The sequence below is a fragment of the Quercus robur genome, chromosome 2, assembly GCF_932294415.1.
Source record: "Quercus robur chromosome 2, dhQueRobu3.1, whole genome shotgun sequence".
Lineage (NCBI taxonomy): Eukaryota > Viridiplantae > Streptophyta > Magnoliopsida > Fagales > Fagaceae > Quercus > Quercus robur.
Window position 1 is genome coordinate 14686204 of NC_065535.1, and position 20743 is coordinate 14706946.

Consider the following 20743-nt stretch of genomic DNA (forward strand, 5'->3'; position numbering starts at 1 on the left):
CTAATAAAATCCTATATATATATATATATATATATATATATGAGGGCGTAGAGGCCGAGAACAATTAAGTATAGCTGTATAGGATCTTTTTTCTTGAGAAAATTAACTATAAGATCTTTCTTTTTTTTTGAGAATGATTTTTAACTATAAGATCTAATTGTTGGAGTTTGAGCACTATTTTTTTACTCCAAAAGAGAGTATCGAAGTTCGAGCATGTTGAGGAAAACTTTGACACAAACGCAATGCCGTATTCCGTACCCGTAGCCACGTTTCGGTTTGTGCATGGTTAAAAATACTTAACTTTGAAAAGCTCGAGTGTCCTCGTGATGTACAGCTGTCCAATTGATCCTCTGCAACAGCAAAGCCACAGTATTCTTGCAACTGGCATTTGGAATATTTACACCTAACTTGGATTCCAGGGTGACCACTCACCACTTGGTCCTTAACTTTACCACTCATTTTGATTATCTTCGAAAAGTCAAATTTCTTTCCAACTCGACGTGTCTCTTTATTTTATTTTTTTTATGAAGTCAGATTGTTGAACCGACAGCATACACAATTTTATAGCTGATTGATTTATGAGTGAACAGCAAAAAATAGTGAATTCATATAATTAATTTGTTGGTTTAGAAGTTTTTAAAGTCTCTTGATATTTCATAAGATCTTATATTTGAAATCTCTTGCTTTTATTTCGGGTTCATCTCTAAAGAATTTGTTTTTGTGATAATTTTGTGTGAGATAAGAGAACTATATATGTGAGGGAATAGATAGATACTAAAAAAGGCAGGACATCCTAGTTTCTCAAAAAAGAAAAAAAACAAGGTAATGATAAGAAAGTATCAATCACTCACAACAATCATATAAGTTAACAAGTTATAAAATTAAATGTGTGATTGGCTGTGTATCTATAATTATTCTAAAGCAATTGGATATTCGGATTAAATTCCAATGCAATAAAAAAAGTCAAGGGACCTCCGACTTCTTCTTATTTATTTTTCTTTTTCTTTTATAAGGAAATAGACAAATTTATATTTACAGCCAAAGGGAAAAACAAAAACCACAGCTCGATACAATCAGCTTCCAGACCATTTGCGGCCTCCAGGATCACCTTAAGAAAACTGGAAGGACCAAAGCTAAAGTCAAAAAGTAAAAGTAATGTATGTTCTTTAATCTAAGTCCAAATACTAGATTATCAAAAAAAGTCCAAATACTAAGAGCACGTCTTTCAAAAATCTTTGAGATTATTATTGAAGATAATGCACTTGGACTCTTTCTAATCTTGCACAGTGACAAAGCTACTATAAACTTTATCTAGCTTGCCTACCATGCCTTTTCAACTTCGCTTATAATATTCTGACACGTGGATATTACTGCATCAATAGATTGCTTAAACTGCTTATAATACATATGGTCATGTTTGTTTTCACTTTTCATTATTGAGAAAAAGAATTCAGTTCAGGTGCTCAATGGAACAATTTACATGATTTTATTATGTTACAGGCTCTCAGTTACACTGCACAAGGTACCACCATTAAAAAACACAGTTCTAAGATTGAATACAAATTAAATTCAGCTCAGCGTTTCATATATTAAGGACAATCTATGTTCAACTTTAATGAAGACTTAGTCCAAAAACATATAGTAAAAGCTTCAATAATATTTCCAAATTTAATGCAAAACCACACGCTCCAAGTATATGAATTTGCAGCTCAGATTCTGATGCCTTGCTGATCTTACCAACTGTCATTCTTTCTTAAATAAAATTATCGCTATAATCAAGTTAGGACAAGCTTGAAAAAGGTACCAAAATCCCATTTGGTTTCTACACTCGAGACAATGATGTTTAGTTGTTTACAGTGTGAAAACTCAAGTTCAACAAACCCCAAGTTACAACAAGTCCAATTCCAGAGCTAATATTATATCCCCCCATTCCCATTAAAGCCAACAAGTAACTGTCAAACAAATTCCAGTCAAGCATACCTTAGACCTTGTGTTCATTTTCTTCATTGTGCCACTTGGTTCTTTCTTGTCAGCACTAAGCAACCTTGGAGCTCTTGACTTTACTGGCTTAGAGCTGATTATAATACCGAGATATGGAATGCAGGTCAATATTCACACCACCTAAACTTAATGAGATGAACAGGCAATAGAATCAGCCTGGTTGACTTCAGCATGGAAATGATAAGAATAAGAATGTTGGACCACCAATCAACTAATATAATATATCACTGAACTCGAAAAAGTATGCTGCATGCACATACACAAGCCAAAAATCATGCTAGAAAAACTTACACCATATCTGTAAAAACTAATGGGCCTGGAGGTCCTGGAAGACACAGTCAAACATGCCCGTTTTCTTGAATGTGTTGACAAAGCTCCTCGTGTGCTTGCAAAGAGTTAGCTGAGAACCTCTCCAAAGCCGCAAAAATCTGTTTCAGACCTGACAGCAGGCTACTTGTATTGCGAATTTCACTCCGGGGCAAGACTGTACCCATCTTTTTCTCTTGAGCCTGCACCATCTTTTGTATCCTTTGTTCCTCCCTCTCCAAGATTTTAAGCTTTCTCTCCATGTCCTTGTCTGCAACTGACCTTTGCTTCAGGTCTACAATGTGCGGTTCCAAGAGCTGATTTAAACACGTGAAAAATCCCTGCATGGCTTCAATCACTTCCTTCTCTGAGACTCTATCCATGGCTTGTGACCATCGATTACAAATCACAAACACCGGGGGTGCACCAATGCTACTAGGGGAGAAGGGCACTATACCGTCGGGTGTTTCTTCAGGTTCATTCAGTAGACATCTCAGAAGCCAACCATTTAAGGCTTTGACATGGGCCTTTTGGGTGTCGATCCACTTGAAGAAGCTGAGGCTCCAGTTTTGAAGCTCAAACTTGAGTTCCATGGCTAATTCAAGATGAGCATAACTAAACTTGACATTGGATGTAATAACATCCAAACTTTTGCCCTGTTCAAATGCTTGGCACTGACACCTGTGACACTCCTGCATGGCTTTCCACATTCCAACTAACCTGAAACAACAAATAGATAACAGTTAGCCACAAGAGAAAAACAAGCATAAAGCATAAATATCATCAGCAAGAAAAATGTTTAGTGGACTAACAATAACAAAGCCTTATTCATAAAATTTTGGGATCTAACTACAGATCCTCAATAGACTAGTCAGGGTAGGCTACATGCATTCTTTTCCACCATTCTATTCTATCATATTCTCTATTACTTCCTTAGTTGACTTGTCCTTTACCACTTCTATTAATGTTATTTTTGGTCTCCCTACATTTTTTCGTTCCTTTAACTTGAATCAACTCCTCTATTTTACTTGTGCACTAATTGCTTTTCTCTAAACTTGACCAAATCATCTCAAGCGACTCCCCCTCAACTTGAGTGGAATAACAATCCCAAAAAATTTCAATTAAATAAAAAAGTGTTTTGAGGTACAATTTTTTTTTTCCAACTAAGGCCATTTACAAAACACCACCATAAAAACTTAGGTTCCAAAATTTTAAACTAAATGGTGAATGGCAAAGGATAGGATTGTACGCAATCTCCCTTCTTTGGTGGGACCAACACTAGAGTATGACAACAGGATGAAATGAGAATTCACAAAAATATATCAAAGCTAGGCACCTTATAATTTAATTAAAAGCACAATCCATTCACCCATATGGTGCAGATAATCACTACAATCACATGCAGTGCAGGAACAGGACACCAAAGCTACAGACATACTTAGAATAATGTTCTTAATATGGAATTGGAATAGCAACATACCCGGGAAGTAACTTATTGATCTGCTGCCACAACTCTTCATTCCTCAACTTGTTTATTGTAATTGATATCCTGTCGACAACCTGAATTGAAATGTTCATTTTAGTAGATAAAGTTCTGATTAAAGATCGGGTGGTTTCAATTTTGGTGATTTCAATTTTAATAGCCTCGGCACTCTTTTCTTCCAAACGTTTCAGCTGCCTGCACTTCTTCTCATGAATTGTACGCAATTTTTCTGCAGCCTGCAAAATAAATAATATCACTATTTAAAATCATAGATAAGGAGGCAAGATGGCAGGAATAAAACCACAACCATAGTGTCTAAACACATTAGAAACAAGCTATGGTATATCATACTCCTATAGATAATCACCAACCAAATGGAAAATACTTGTAGGCATAAGGGTTGCAAGCTCTATTTATTCACTACCACTCCAGCCAAAGCTCTGTTCTTATTCTTACTAGTTGTCTCTGAACTTAATAGTATGTGTGTGTGTCTCACACAGAGAATTAATCTTAATGCCCACATGCAGGACAGTTCCCGAAAAAAGCATTATTATAAGATTCCAGAAAGGATAATAAAAACAATTATTTTTAGGATGCAGGATCATTGGTATAGTTGGTGTTGGTGGTAGGTAATATCACCATCATTGGCTCTTTCTAACATTGGTGGGCAATGGCTTCTTAGTACATCCAAGTTATGATCATAGTCCCCTTTAAAGACATCTTTCACAGTATATATCTTCTACCCTATTTGCACATCAATCCCCAGTGCAAACGTTCTGTCAAAGAGTAATTATTAAAAAAGTTGATTACCAAATTCTGTAGAAAACTGAGAGATAGGAGCACTGTTATGTATGTTGCAGCTCATAATGAGCATCTTTAGTACTGCTAACTGTTGTACCCTTTGCCATGTTTTAGCCTTCATCCAATAACATAAGCAACGATTTTCAGATATAATGAAATGAAATGTGTAGGAAAATTTTTTATTCCAAAATGAATGATCATGCCATACAGAGTAAATCATGCACCAAGTCAAGGAACATGAACCTTATGATCATCCACAAGAGGAAGACAATAAACATAAGTCTGCATATTGGTTGTTTTACATCATAATCATCTCACAAGGTAGATGAATAATAGATGATCACAACAGTCATTAAGTAGTCTGAATTAATAGAAGGCATATATCTCTAGCATAAGAAAAAAAAATACTCTTTAGTATTTTATCAATCATCTCATGGTTGACTTCCTAAATATTCAAACAAATGGTCTCCCTTATACAGCCAAATTAGGTTTGTGGAGGTAATATTAGTTTAGAAAAAAAAAATTGTTAAATATTCTCACTCACTTGCACCCACAGTTATTGCATAAAGACATATACCTATTCATTAATAAATTCTTTGATTCCCTTCGATAACGGTTCTCACTGGTACCTAGAGGACTGCCTTACTAGGAATAAAATAGTTATTCCTTTTTTTTTTTTTTTTTTTGATTGCAACAGTGGAGTAGAAACTCAAATATTAGTACTATAGCTTATAATTTTATATAAATTTATTTATTATTTTATGATTTGTTCAATTTAATAAATAATATCATGTTTAAATATAACGTTACAGAACATTTTTTATTTGTGTAATTAAATATAAATAACATATAATAATATGTACATTGTACAATAAAAAAAAATACATTTATCATTTTAATTTTTTATAAATTGAAATATTTTATCATACCAACATGAGTTATTCATAAGTATTATGGGCAAAATTAGGCAGAATCAAATGACCAAATAACCTTTTCTCAGGAATTGGACTTATTTCAATTCGGACTCCATTTTGTTTATGGAACTAGGATGCACGGACACGGACAGGGACACAAGTACAGATACGATACAGCCACACAAACAATGGCAGATAGGATACCGTTATGACACATGATGGATACGACACCCGAAATATCCGTTGTTGAACATACTTTAGACCGTTTTAATATTGAATTGGGAAAGCAAGCAATTGCAGTGGAACTTTAAATTAAATTCAAATACCTTGACTTCGTTATAGAGTTTCTTCTCCCACGTGCACAGCTTCTCCAAACTAGAAGAGAGATTCCCAGAACTGAACCCCATATCTTCATCAGATCCCACATAATCACAACCATTCTTCTTAACCAACGGTGATGATTCACATGTTTGGTTTAGCAAAGACGGAGTAATAGCATGCAGTACCTTGCACGAAACTATTTCACAAATTAAGACCCAGCATGAGTGTTGTACTTCAAATTCAAAAAATTTCAATAATTAAATTGCTAATAAAAAAATAAAAATAAAAACTTAAAAAGAGTCTTATAACATAAACATCAAGAGTTCAAATTCACACTGGAATTATCGAATTATAAAAAAATTTAAAAGAATACCTTGATTAACAGCAATTTTCTGATGATAACGGAATTTTCCGACATGAAAGGACTTCAAAACTTCATCGCCGGAGCCCGAAGCTTTGTCGAAAAGGGCTTGAATTTCTTTCATTACTTCGGAGACAAGTACAGCTGGAGTTTGAGTTTCAGTTTGAGTTTGTGTTTGTGTTTCAGTTTCAGTTTCCGACTTCTCTTTCTCCGAAACAACGTTCTTGTCCGCCACATTTTTGGATTTTTCAGGTTTCTTGGTTTTCTTCACCACCTCGAGTTCGAAATCAGGGACTTTTTGTTCTTTTTCTGTTTTTTCTTCCTCCTCTTCTTCTTCTCGATCGAATATCGGTTCGAATCGGTCATAGGTCTCGAAGAAATTCAAGAAGTCCCAAGCAGAATTGGTCGGCGGCGGTGGCGAAGGCGTTAGGTTTTGGCGGTGGCTCCGATAACTGTGATGAATTTGGTTGAAGTAGTCGATTTCTTTAACTCCTCCTTCCTCTGGTTCTGAATCAGACTGAGATTCGATGTGAGAATTTGAATTGGAATTCGAATTCGAATTCGAATCCGAGCTGGAAGAAAATCGATCGTGTGGAGAAGATCTCGAAGGTTGTTCGAGTCGATCAGATTGGTCAGTGACAGTGATTTGGGTAAAGAAATGGTGAAGAGCGGGGCCAAGGTTTTTCAGGGACTGCGTGTAGGCCACGTGCGCATCGGCGAGCGCGTAGCTCTGGCGGAGAGCTTCGTCGAGCAAGTTGCAGCGGTCACGGCACAAAGCCACGGCCGGGAGGTCGTCGAGCTTTGAGGTGGCGCAGCCCATGACTGCCACGTGTTATCCGATTTGTCGGTGACAGTGACGGACAAATCTAAAAGACTAGGAAGAGAGAGAGAGAGAGAGAGAGAGAGAGAGAGAGAGAGAGAGAGAGAATATGTGTGGTTTTGGATTTGAATGGCAAAGAATCTGTGTCTTTATATGTAGAATATAACGGTCTGAAATATATGAATAGGGGATAGCTTGGTATTAAGAGCGTGATTGATTATGTGATTAATTGCGCATTTACGCTGTGAGATTGGGAATTAGTGATAATACACAGTCGCTGACTCGCTGTGAGGATTTTCTATTTTGTAGTGTGAGAGAGGAAATACGGTGGCGGGATTTGCAATTTCGCATAACGGCTCTCTGATTTTTTAAATTTATTTTTTGTAATTTCGTTTGTTTAGGGTTTTCCCCCCACGGCTATATTTAGCCTTCTCTTTGATTTTTGTTTCCCTTTTTCTTTAATACGATGTTAAGATATTTGGTAAAGGAGAGAGTTTTCCTACCAATTGGTATTAATTTTCTCCTATGTAATATATGGCATTTACAAAATTATTTGAGTCATTAAATCATTTCAACAAGTCATGTGATCAAGAGCTATATATTTCAATTGATTGGTACTTTCAAATGAGATATCTATGGTTTAATTCTCCCCTCCCCCAACTATCAATTAAAAAAAAAGGAAAAAAAAGAGTCATAATACTATTAGATAGGGTATATGACTAAAGCAGCGTTTGGATAGCGGTTGCGTTTTGGCATCTGTGTTTTCAGCTTTTTTCTTCTTTTTTTTTAACTGAGAAGCGCTCCATCTCGTCTATCAGTGGGTCCCATGCACTGTGCACGGGACCCACTACCTCTTGACTAGCAAAATAAGCGGTGGACAGTGTTTTCCAGCGGGTCCTGTGCATTGTTCAAGGGACCCACAAACCTCTTTTTTCACACAAACTTTCATTAAAAATGGGTCCCACGACACTATTTACACATTTAAAAATTATTTTGTTACAATATTTTCAGTTTTTAGCAAAAAAAAAGGTATCCAAACACACCATAAATATAGAGAAATGTTATCTATGTTTACCATTGTTTTAAAAATCAGTATGGTCAAAGAACTGATTTTGGCCCTGGTTCATTGTTTAACTCGATTTTTGATTGGTTTTGGAGCTTTTTACGTGACTGGATTGGTGCCTGGTTCAACCAACCAGTCTAGTCCAATTTTTAAAATAGTGATGTTCACAACAAATTTTAAGTGACACATTGTTACTGGTGGGCAAAAAAATAATTTTAATGATATGTTCAAATTATAACTAATAATAACTTATCACCTAAAATTTGTTGTGAACGTATTACTTCTCAAAAATATATACATACAGATAATCATTTTAGTTGACACATGGTGGGTTGAGGAAAGTTTCCTTAAATAAGTTGAAAGAATTTTTTTTTTTTAATAATTTAATAGTTGGGGGAGGGAGGAGTTAAACCCTATATTTTTTTATTAGAAATACCAAAATGTGCGAATTGAGTTATAAGACTCTTTGTGTTTGGTGGAAAATTCTATGAATTTGTAAATTAATTTAACCAATTGGTATTGTTGATTCTTAGCCCCATAACTGAAAAGGCTTTGGACTGAGCAGCCCAATTTATTTGTGTTGGGGGTTAGGGATATCCAACAATGGGAGGGCCTAAAGGTGGGGTTACAGTTGCTATAGTAATATACCAGTGGCCCTAGACTACTTCCCTTGCCTCCCACCTCTGATCAAAGTGATTCAATGAACATAACCCTTTTTTAGTGAAATCTGAGCAGGGTCTTGTTCTCCTCGGTATCTGTTTTTCATTACCGCTCTCGTGAATCTCTCCCCCCAGTTTTTCTAACCCCTTTCCCTCTACCTCTCAGTCTCTATTTATGGACTTCCCTTAGTGGGGTTGTCATAATGAAAAGGAGGTTTCCCATGTCGATGGGTCATTTCCTGAGCTATATTCCTAACCGGGTGGGATCCACTATGCGTGACTAATATGACTATTACCTAGGCCACTAGAATTAATTGTTTTCTCTTAAAAAAAAAGTATTAATTGTTTTTATGAATGCTTTAATGGTTCAACTCAATAGAAGATTTGTATTTTATTTTTTAAAAGATACCTTTATCATTTAATGTATAATTACTTGCTCAATAAAAAACAAATTAAATTTAAAAGATCCTTTTTTCATATAATTCTATTGTGTATTGCCAAAAATGATGAATCACACTCTTTTAATCATGCTGCCTTTTTGTGGTTCAAATGTGTAATTATTACACAATTGCAACACCACACAAAAGTTTTTAACAATGTGGCAAAGATTTTGACAAGCCAACGGTAAGACTAAGACCTATGTTTCCAAAACAAGCATGATTATGCACTATAGTTTGTTCTTTATTACTGGGTGAATATCCTTGGTTTCAGTAAAGGCCAAAATGAATATTATAAAGTCAAATAGTAGCTAGATTGATTATGTTTATGTCTATCTTATAAACCCTTACATAATTACATTTAAGAGTAAAGATTGGTGGGGGGGGGGGGGGGGGGGGGGGTGGGGGGGATGAAGAAAGATTGAGGATCCAACATCCAAGTGCAGGAAGTTACTCTATAAAGTTGGTGCTTTTTAAAATCTATAAAGATAAGTAAGGGCATGAGGTCCATGATGGAGATTTGAATACGATGATACCCCAAAAGGAGGTTTTGGGTGGAATTCCAACTCTATAAATTTTGTCTGTACTCTGTGCTAGCCTCTCTTTGATTTTGAGGCGGGGCCGATAAGAGAACCAGAAGGCATGGACATGGACATCTTTTGCCTGCTATAATCCGAATTCCTAGGAAAGGCTATCTTTTTTGTTTGTATATATAAAATAATGTAAACGTTAAGTGGAAAAAAGAGTACTACTGTGCAGTAACTGTTTAGGACATGAAAGGTCCTCCTATCTAGGATTATTTACCGGACAGACAGTTTGGTCGGTTTTGGAGGGTTCTTTGCACTATTATCATTATACAAATAATTTGATAGTTATAATAAAATGGGAAGATTTGAATCTTGAATACCTATATTAAATATAACTTAGGAGATGCCCGTAAAACTACAATTTAAATCCTAGACGTATACGTGCATTGAGGAAGTAGAACCAAGTTGAGTTAATTAGGTGAATTGAAGTTCGCATGGAGCGGAACTAAGTCGAATCGGTGGATACCAATCGGTGGATACATGGGTCCAAGTGTTTTTGTTAATTATGTGGTACTTTATGTGTGTTTTTGGATTCATGTGAATTCGAAGTCACTTCAAGTTATTTTTCAAAAAAGAAAAAAGAAAAAAAAGAAGTCACTTCATTTTACAAAGAGGGCCAATGTGTTCTTGAAACGGTCTTCATTTTGTGGTGATATCAAATTGAACAATAAATTGATTGTGATTTAAGGGGGAAGTGGGAGTATGAGAGATGCACACTAAGTGTTTTTTTTTTTTTTTTTTAGAAAGTTTCAAATTATGGTGTCCGCTCATGATTATAACTTTTTATTATCAAACTAAGACACTAATCAGTTTTTGGTATAGGCAAAGATTGAACTCCAGATCTCTTATTCAACTAGCAAAGATTTTACCAGTTGAGCTAACTGGAACCCACTACACACTAATTGTACGTTTGGATACTGATTATTTCCTCAGCGTCTGTGTTTTGGGTTTTTTTTTTTTTTTTGAGAGAAGTGCGTTTCAGCTTTCCAATGGATCCCACGCACTGTTCATGGGACCTACAGACCTTTTTTTTTCACACAAACTTTCATTAAAAATGGGTTCCACGGTACTATTCACACATTTAAAATTTGTTTTACTACAGTGTTTTCAGTTTTCAGTAAAATAAACGGTATCCAAACACACCCTAAGTGTTTGACAAATCACATGAACAAAATATAAATACACTAATAAACATTTTTGTTTTCAACTAACCAATTGTATTTCTAATTTTGAAAACACAAGAAAGCTGTTTCTTTTTTAATCTTCTTCCTTAAAGACAAGTTTTTAAAAATCTTATAGGATTTATTTATTATTCCCAAAATATCCTTTGGTTTATAAACATAATATATATATATATATATATATATATATATATAACATACAGTCACTTTTATGTGGTTTTCTACAAATATAATGAGAAAAATAATATGAGTAATGGTCAAGTCAAATCTCCTAAAATCATAGTCTAACATTTTGGAATGATACACATTTAAGTCCAAAATAATTTTTTTCAAATTCAATTTTTTCATGGTTTACCAAGACACTGTGCCTTGTCAAACAAAATGATTTTTTTTTCAAGCACTAAAACAGTTCCAAATAGGTGATAGAATAAAAAATAAAAAATAAAAAGAAGAAGAAACAATAATCCTTAAAGGTAAATATAACCATAGCATTTTTATTTAAAGAAAAAACCTTAATTACTTAGCACAATACCTCACAATCTTCATGTCAATATAATCATAATAGTACGTTATAAGGGAACAAAAAGAAAGTGCTAGAACTTTAATCAATTTTACTAAAGAAAGCTTATAAACTGACATAACATTGAACATGGCTGGTCCCACATTTTCTCAAAAAAAACAAAAAAAAAAACTGACATAACATTGAACATGGCTGGTCCCACATAAACAACAATAAATAAAAAAAATTAGCTACTATTTTATTTTGTATTTAAAAGTTGACATAATCCATTTATAATACTTGTGTAATAAAATTTATAGTATACTTAACGTCACTAAAAAAAATTAGTAAGAGATTCAAAAAAAAAAAAAAATGTCAAGAGATAGAGAATAGATTACAATAAGTTAGAAAGAGTTTTATTTTTGTTTGGAAAATGTTAATAAATTTGAGTATTGTCACTTACAAAGAACAGAACTTTCCAATTATGAGAATATAAATATCCAACATTCTCAAGGGAATTCACATTAGCACAAAAATGATGTTTGATGGGAATCCAAATGTTTATAGTCAACTAGATTCCAGTCACATAGGTTGTGTTCCATTGGTATGAAAAGAGTAACTAAACTTATATACGAAGTGTTCAGTTGACTAATAATGTGGAAGTTTGAAAATATTTAGATGAATATTACTATTTCTATAACATTTTTCAACACAAATCTTAGATGATAGGTTGTTACTGATTCTAATTTGGAGTCACTACTGAAATTACTTTTTTACCCACAAGTAACATTCAGTAATAACCTGTTACTTAAAATTTATTGTGATAATATTGTAGACGTAGTATTCTTCTTATCCAAATATCTAAATTCTATTATTTATATGGGATTTGAAAATCTCACTTAAAAGTTAGGAATTTTAATCTCGTGTGTCCTTCACTCAATTAGATTTCTAACAAATCACATCTAAAAAGAATTCGAATTTACATTTATTCTCGAGTCTCATTTACATGACCAAGTAGATTGTTTTCTCTTCATTAAACCTGCAATAAACTCTTGTATTTTTAAAAGTAGATTCTTAGATCTACCAAACACTCAAATCTAATTTTTCCAAAAATCTAAACATCCAAGAGTTTAAACTTAAAGGAATCGTAAATTTGGAAATTTACAACCAAATAGACTTTTTTGGTTGCAACTAAATATGAGAATGCTTGAAAATTCTCCCAAATCAAACAAACATCTTACAAAACCTTGTAAACTGCTATTTAACAAGGAAACTAATTCTCTCACAATGGGTCCGTTTGGATTGAGCTTATTTTTGCTGAAACTGAAAACTGAAACTGAAAACACTGTAGCAAAATAATTTTTAAATGTGTGAATAGTACCGTGGGACCCATTTTTAATGAAAAAGTTGATAAAAAGTGGAGTTTGTGGGACCCATGAACAGTATATAAGTCACTGTTCATGGCTGAAAAGTCAACAATATGCGGCTGAAAAAAAAAAAAAAAAAAAAAAAAAACAAAGAGGAAAACGCGGACGCAGTGAGACGTGCTATCCAAACGGGCACAATGAGTACATTGCGCGTCCATTCACATCACTCATTTAAACAAAAAAAAAAAAATTATACTTTCCCCTTGTGGACTGCCATTATTACGATCATTATTACTTGAAGAAAAAGGAGGTGGGCACAGGAATAAGTTATAAGCTCAATTATTTCATCATTATAGAACTCCTGGTCATGGACTATTCACTTTAAAGTCCATGCGATGATAAATAAACTTCCTTTTTCCTCTACTCTCTTCGCATAATAACAATGAAGTATTCAAAATTGAGGGACCACTTAGCTAGCTCTCTTTTCTTAATGAGAGAAAAACTGCAAAAACCTACTAAGCCCTGACCTAAAATCTGCTGTCAATGCCGGTGCAGAATTCAATTTTCCAGAACAAGTTGAAAGTAAGCACGACTAATAATATATATACATAGGAAGCATTATGATTCTCCTAATTCCTTTCTAGGATGCATTGTCTACGGCAAAAATCAATAGGAAGGAATGATTGGTTTCAACTTTCAATTATTGTGTTTCTTGCAAAACCATTTTTTTTTTTTTTATTAATATTTAATACTAGTTCACTTGAAAAATCAGTTGTCTAACAAATCATATAATGCATGTGTTGTTTTCCTTCTACCGGTGATGTTGAGCAACGTGGGCATGACTTATTATTATTTGTGGCTTCACCTACTTTTCGGTGTTAATTTGTCATGTTTATTGCATGTTGCACTATACGTCCGAAAACCGTTGATGCCAATCATGTGCGTGTTTGAACTTTAAAGACGTATATGCACTTATGCCTAACTTTTATAATAAAAGTTCCAATAGTTAAATGAGTACTTTTCGATATTTCCAATCAAGGACGGAACCAGGATTCGAAGTTGGGGGCAAAGTATAAACACAAAAAAGTTTATGAAAATCAAAACTAACATCTACTCAAGCTTTGTTGAATTCCATCCCATTTATTAACATTATAATCTCATATTTTTACAATTTGGATTGATACTAATTTAATTGGTGTTAATTTTTTGGAATTTTGTCTGAAATTTTCATGAATTGGGACATCAACACTAGAGGCAATGCTACATTATCAACTTCAAATTATTTGTAATTTTTTCTCTTTAAAAAAATCAAATATTATAGATAATTTTCCCATCATCAACCATTCAAATAAAAGTTTCATTATTTCCATATTATATAGCTCTATAGTTTCAAAATTTAGTCCAAAAAATAAACCAAACAAACATACCTCGCTACAACAACATTAATGTTAATAAATTATTTTCTAAAAATAGTTAATAATTTATAAAATAAATCAACAAACAAACGTTATCAATTAATAACATTTATTACTAACCACTACACACATTTGATTCATAGTTCCCAGTCCCAAGGCTTTACTTTTTTATTGCCATTTTCTAGTTTTTTTATTCTTTTTATTTTTATATTTATTTTTTATCTCATTTGTCCTTATTTGACCATCTTTTTTTTTTCAAATTCAAGAGTCAAGGATGACTTCTTAAATTAAGTACACAGTGCTATTATTTTTTCAAAAGGGGGGGGGGGGGCAATGGCCCCCCTCTGCCCCAACGTGGGTCCGTCCCTATTTTCAAAAAAAATATATAGCGTTCAAATCCTCACTCTTTTATTGTTATAATATTACAGAATTATCCAAAAAAATTAAAGTGCTTTTCTCTTGAACAATATCTCAATACATCTATTGAGATATTGACACCCTCTCTCTCTCTTACGAGAGATTTTTATCGGCTTGGGGAGATGATCTCGAGATCAAATCAAGAACCATTTTGATTGTAACTGTGAACTTACTCAAGAATCATTCTTGATAGAATGAAAGTTATCTCAATAAGGTTAGCTCAAGTTGGAATCATATATAAGTCAGATCAAGAATGTCGTGATTTTTTGCCTCACCATGTTGAAAGCTTGAGGTTTAGAGGGAGATGAGCTTGGAGCGTCGATTCGATCCACTAAAGACCATTGGTGCCTTGTGTTTGATATATATATATATATATATATATATATATATATATATATTTGGTCAACCCGGACAATGATTGTTTATTTTTTTGATCAAGACAATGATTGTTTATTAGAAATTGGTTTGGGTTGTGTTTAATGTGAGAAGTCCTTGAAAGAATTGAGGAAGAATGTGGGAGATAAAAAAATATATTTGGCGAGAGAACAAATTAATAATTAGATAAAATAGTAATAGAGAATAGAGGCTAACATAGTTATAGATTAAGTAAAGTAGTACACAGCGAGTCAATTTCATACTGAATACTGTTTTGATTTTGCTAGGAAAACGAAATATTTCGGTACCAGTTGATACGGATGTACCGTTTTGAAATTACCGTTATATATAATATTTTTATATATAAATATATATTTGTATTATTTATATAAGTATGAATTTATGAATTTTTATGTTTATCAACATAAAATTTAAAATCCACATATTTTATAAGCATACATATTAGCTTAAGTATATTAACCAATATATTAGATTAAATAAAAATTTTAAATTTTTTTTTTCAATTTTTAAAATTTTTTATTTTACCAGCCAAAACACCAATACCAACCAGTATAGTTTTGGAGGATCACCGGTATTGACTTTCTTGGTACATGAACAATCTAGTTTGACGCCTTGACAATATGATTTACCATACAACACCAAATCTCTAATGCAACTTGCCTTTCTTTGACACATGACAGTAATAACGATAACAATAATATGTCTTTGCCACACATACGGCTGTGTTATAGGTTGCAGTTTTTTGTTTTTGTTTTTGGAAAAAAAGATAAAGAAAAAAGCTTTAGAACGTAAATAAAAGTCATCTTGTTGCAAGCCTAAATAGAACACCAAGGTTTCAGGAACTAATGGAGCAAGTCAATCAATGGATGAGATCCCGCCAATTATATTCTTTTTTTCATGAAAGTATATGCCTATATGTTCCCTTCAAATTTCTCTTTTAAGCAAGGGTTTGAACATTATGAATTATTTTGCCTAAGAAACAAGTGTTTTAACTTTGAATTTGTTGAAAATTAAAAAGTGACATCGATTTTTTTTTTTTTTTTTTTAAGACAATCACCTTCCTGAGTCGTTGACTTATTGCCACAATTTATGTGACAAAAGGAAAGTAATTTTGACAAAAAAATAATTAACAGACCATTCTAGCTAGTAGTATCAAATTAGCTATTGCACCACATCTTTTGAAGACAATAATTTAAACAGAAAATAACCACTGTGTATTATCAAAAAAGGAAAAACCACTGTACATCATTCATTTTTTTTTTTGAGAAAACTGTACATCATTCATTTAAATCTATGTTTACAGATGGACCTATCTTAATTTATCTTATTTTGCTCGTAGAAATCAGGAAAAAGAAGAACAAAATAAATTACATCTCTATTTTTTTTTTTTTTTTTGGTATTTCCCGCTAGATCTCTACTGTTATTGTGTAAGAGTGTTGAGTAGTGAAACCCTCGCGTTGATCAAACCCCTAAACACTCTCTCACTACCATTTTCAATACCACCAATACAGCTCTCCAAATCTTGCATTTTCTTCAAACTCATTCTTACTTCTTCATCTCCCTTCTTTTTCAAACCCCACAAGCCCTCTACCCCAACTTGTTGAAATTCTTCAATAGCTTCTTCCACCTTGTCTTTCTTTGCTCTCTTGGACAACCTCAGCCCCATCCAGGACGATTTCCTTGAAGCAAACGACACCGATATTCCATTAAAGAGAGCAACCGAAACCGACACTGTCAATTCAATAACATCTCCAATAACACCCACGAGCTCAGCATCACCAACTGATACAGTCTCTGATGAACTTGGATGAACCCCAATGCACCGAATTGTTGACACAAGCTTTCCCATTTCCTTAGCCATTCGTTTTCGAGCTTTTACGTACAAAACAACTTTTGTCTCGTCTCTCTTCCTCAAAGCCACCTGTGCCGCCAAATGCTCGTCTTTTAGACCCAAAAACAATGTTTGGAAAATTCCATAAACGTCAACAAAACGAAGAAAATCTTCAAGGAGGCTCTCAACCCATTGCGGCTGTCGACGTAAAGATTCTTGGGTTTGTGGGAGTTGGAGAATATCATCAAGGCAGTCATGAACGTTTTTAAGACTGCTCAAACCATCACAAAGCCAAGCTGAAGTGCGAGTGTCAGGCTCGGAAGCCCAAGATTTGAGGTTGTTGATCTTATCCTTGAGCTGAGAGATCAAAGGGTGAGATCTGCATGGAAGACTAATAGATCTATTGTGGTGAGAGATTGGTATTTTCGATGGAAGGTTGGGAGTTTTGTTAGGGAAAGAAAGGGAGCGTCTAAAAACACCCACCATTGTTGTTTTTTCTTGCAAATTTTTGTGTGTGTTGGTGTTGTGTTGTGTTTGCTTTGGTGAAGAGAAAGAGATAATGCTTATAAAGGGTGGACATGGACAACTAAGGCACACGAGGCATTGTGTGGGGGGACTGGATCCGCGAATAAATCCAGGCTGTTTATGGTAATTACTAATTAGCTAATTAATCAAGTGGGAGGGCCTGCGTTGTTATCTTATACCAGTGGAACTTCAGCTTATGGTTTCCTTTTCCCGTGGAGAGGAGACACCACGTGGTTTTGACACGCTGGTTTTGTTAGGCTGCAGGGCTAGCCAGTAGCTAGTCACAATTTTTTTTTTCCCTGATTTTTTTTTTTGCTTGTTTTCTTTTTATTGAATAAAGAAGGGAAATTAAAATAAAAATATGGGTAAAATGCAAAACTGCGCTAAATTTTTTTAGATTTCATCTCAGTTTTCTAACTTTGTTTTTATTCATTTTAACCCTCTAACTTCAAGTTTATTAAATTAAGAATTTTTTATCAACTTTTGTTATATGTTGTGGTTATTTTTTCAATTTTATAAATTTTTCTTCAAATTTTTTAAATTAAAAAAACTCAATTAATGATTGAAAAATATTTTTCAGATTTTTTTTTTCAAAAAATTTTATCAAAAGTTAATAGAAAGACCTTAATTGAATAAATCTGAAATTTAAAGGATTGAAATGAACGAAAGTAAAGTTAGAGGACTGAAATGAAATCTGAAGATCGTTAGAGAATCAGTTTTGCATTTTAGCTTAAAAATAAAGATTGTGTGAATATGCCCCCCCCCCCCCCCCCCCAAAATAAAAAAGAAGAAGAAGAAGAAGAGTGAGACGATTGGCTACTATCATGTGTGAGCATGTGCGTGATTATAGCTCTTTTACTTGTTGAAAAACTTATGCCCGAAAGACCTAGACAAAAATGAGAATGGTGGACGATTTCTCAAGTTAGTTGAATTATATCTTAACCTTAACTAATGTCTTATCGTTATCTTTGAAATTTTGAGCTCAAGACATACCCAATGCTAAGATTCTAAGTGAAACTTAGGTTTAGGTCCCTATAGCGGCATAACTTCTAATTTTAAGTGAAACTTAGGTTTAGATCCCTATAGCGGCTTAACTTCTAATTTTAACAGATATATTCAATTAGTCACCAAGTAGTTAATTAGTCAATATTCAAGCACAATAATAAATATGGATAAATGCATTCAGAACATTACTAAAGAACAAGCATGCCCAACATAAACAACATTTGTTCACAAATTGAAAACCCAAGGCAAAGCCCAATTCAATAAGTCTACGATTGAAGGTTGTTGCGGTACAACGATACTCACATTACTTCTCATATATACATGTAGTAAGCCTAAGTGCCTAAGCACTTCAAGCAGCTCTAGTTAGTAACTGCAAAACAAGCCTTGTGTCTTCAAAGCTACTCAAGATGTTGATCACAAAATTATCTCTTAGTCACTTCAAAACTTCATGAAGATTGGATGTTGTCTACTATGGTGATCTTTGTGTTTGAAATAACAAATCTTTCAAGTTTCAAGGATGTCCAATAGGAAAGAGTGGAAGACACAATGGAAAGCTCTCTCTAGGATTGAATGGCTACAAAATAGTCATGGAAATCAATCTTGGATTTTCTATATTAAAATTTTGCTTGACCAAACATCTTGCGAACTTCTACCAGAAGTTTCTATCCAAGCACCCAATTTCAGTTAAACGATCTTGTCTTTTTGCTCGACTGAAATCTTCAAAACAACACAATGAATAGTAGTCTTTAGCTTCAACCTTTCTACGTACATCAATACAATTACAACGGACAATAGTCCAACAATTTACAAATAAATTTGTTATATATGGAATTAATAACAATGGGCGACCACTAATGATAGTAACTGGTTAAATTGATACATTTTAGGAGAGTGAAATTTGAACTTTAATAAACATCTCCATTAATTGGAAATATCAGAAAATGCCACTGGCTAGTATGGTAACTTACTACATCCTGTTGGGTCTGCCCAAGTGAGATAAACACATAGGTAAACATGAACTTAACTCTTGATTGGAGGATTTGTATAAAGAGTATTGAATCTCGCACATTTTTATCGTACAAAGTCTGTACGTATCACCAATTTCATGTTTTAAATTTGAATATATATTAATAAATAAATAAAAATGTAGATTTCACATATGAAACTATAAACGACGTGTGTATGGAGCGTACATCAACAAGTACTAGAAGCCTAGAGCAATTACTGTTGTATAAACGCGAGGTGAGAGGAAAACAAATTTAAAAGTTCCAAACTTGAGGAATCCATATGCAAAGACTTATATCTTAGGGTTTTTTTTGTAAAGGAAATTTTGCTGTAAAGTACCTCTTGGGAAATGCCAAGAGACATGTTATTATCAAATTGGGATACAAAGGTTTAAGTCTAACGGTGGATAACTAATTTATAAACTTCTAAAGTGAGTTAAAACTTAAAACTAGAGGACAAAGAGGGTACATTATTTTACCCATAGAAATAAGTCAAACAAATATATTTTTATTAAATAAGTTATGTAACTAGAACCCAAAAAAAAAAAAAGTTATGTAACTAAAAGTTTATTTTTAAACTATATATATATTTTTAAACAATTTTTTCAAACAATCTAATTTTTAAAAGTTGTACTAAACAGGCACATAGATGCAAATTTAAATTGTCAAATAATAGATTGGACAAACTTTCTTCCAAAACTGATATATCGGAAAATTCGGTCTATCTTCCATTGTGGAAGATCCAAAGTCTATTGAAATATGACTTCTGACTTGTGGGTAGTCTTTTAGAGAGAACTAAAAACTAACAAATCTACTTACATTGATCTTCTAGCTTTAAGGATTGTAGACTTTTGGAAGAGCAACGTATGCCAATAAAAAACGCACCCATATTGAATTAGAGCTTTCTTATTATTTCTACTCGGGTCTATGCTTCTTTATCAGTCACCTAAAACTAATGAATTATCCTTATAATTAATCTACCAATTGGGAGAAAAATTCTTTGTTGGGCTTTTTATTTTTCCATTAATTAAAGACACCCCGAAAGGGAAAATATAAATATATGTGCATTTGGATTAGTTTATAGGTCATGTTAATATATGCTTTTAGTGTAATTGTTAATTTATATATAATTTTTTAATGATTTATTTTTTCAAGGCACAATTGTATTTTCACTTTCATTTAACAAATCAGTGTATCAATAAAAAATAATCTAATTGCATAAAAGTTTACTCCAGACGCTAATGTATTTGTAATTGTAAGTATGTTACTCTTTGCTACTCTGAAGTCTTATCTGTGTTTTAACCGCAAAAAAAAAAAAAAAAAAAAAAAAAAAGGGGGGGGTGTTGTCTA

General features: G+C 33.3%; 2 protein-coding genes across 5 annotated transcripts; both read right to left on the reverse strand.

The window, feature by feature from the left end:
- Nucleotides 1–1693: 1693 nt before the first annotated feature.
- Nucleotides 1694–7206, reverse strand: LOC126712539 (protein ALTERED PHOSPHATE STARVATION RESPONSE 1-like). Of its 4 annotated transcripts, none has more exons than XM_050411898.1 (5): nt 6200–7206; nt 5832–6022; nt 3788–4026; nt 2293–3027; nt 1694–2074 (listed from the first exon to the last, which is right to left on the reverse strand). In XM_050411898.1, the coding sequence occupies exons 1-4, from the start codon at nt 7005–7007 to the stop codon at nt 2340–2342; spliced, it is 1926 nt and encodes a 641-aa protein (XP_050267855.1). In that variant the 5' UTR covers nt 7008–7206; the 3' UTR covers nt 1694–2074; nt 2293–2339. The 4 variants fall into 4 exon arrangements, with proteins under 4 accessions (XP_050267855.1, XP_050267854.1, XP_050267853.1 ...); XM_050411897.1 differs by having other exon boundaries at nt 1694–2121; XM_050411896.1 differs by having other exon boundaries at nt 1694–2126.
- A 9242-nt stretch (nt 7207–16448) lies between these two features.
- On the reverse strand, nt 16449–17345 carry LOC126695271 (uncharacterized). Its single transcript, XM_050391954.1, has one exon. The coding sequence runs from the start codon at nt 17343–17345 to the stop codon at nt 16449–16451; it is 897 nt and encodes a 298-aa protein (XP_050247911.1).
- Between the last annotated feature and the right edge of the window lie 3398 nt (nt 17346–20743).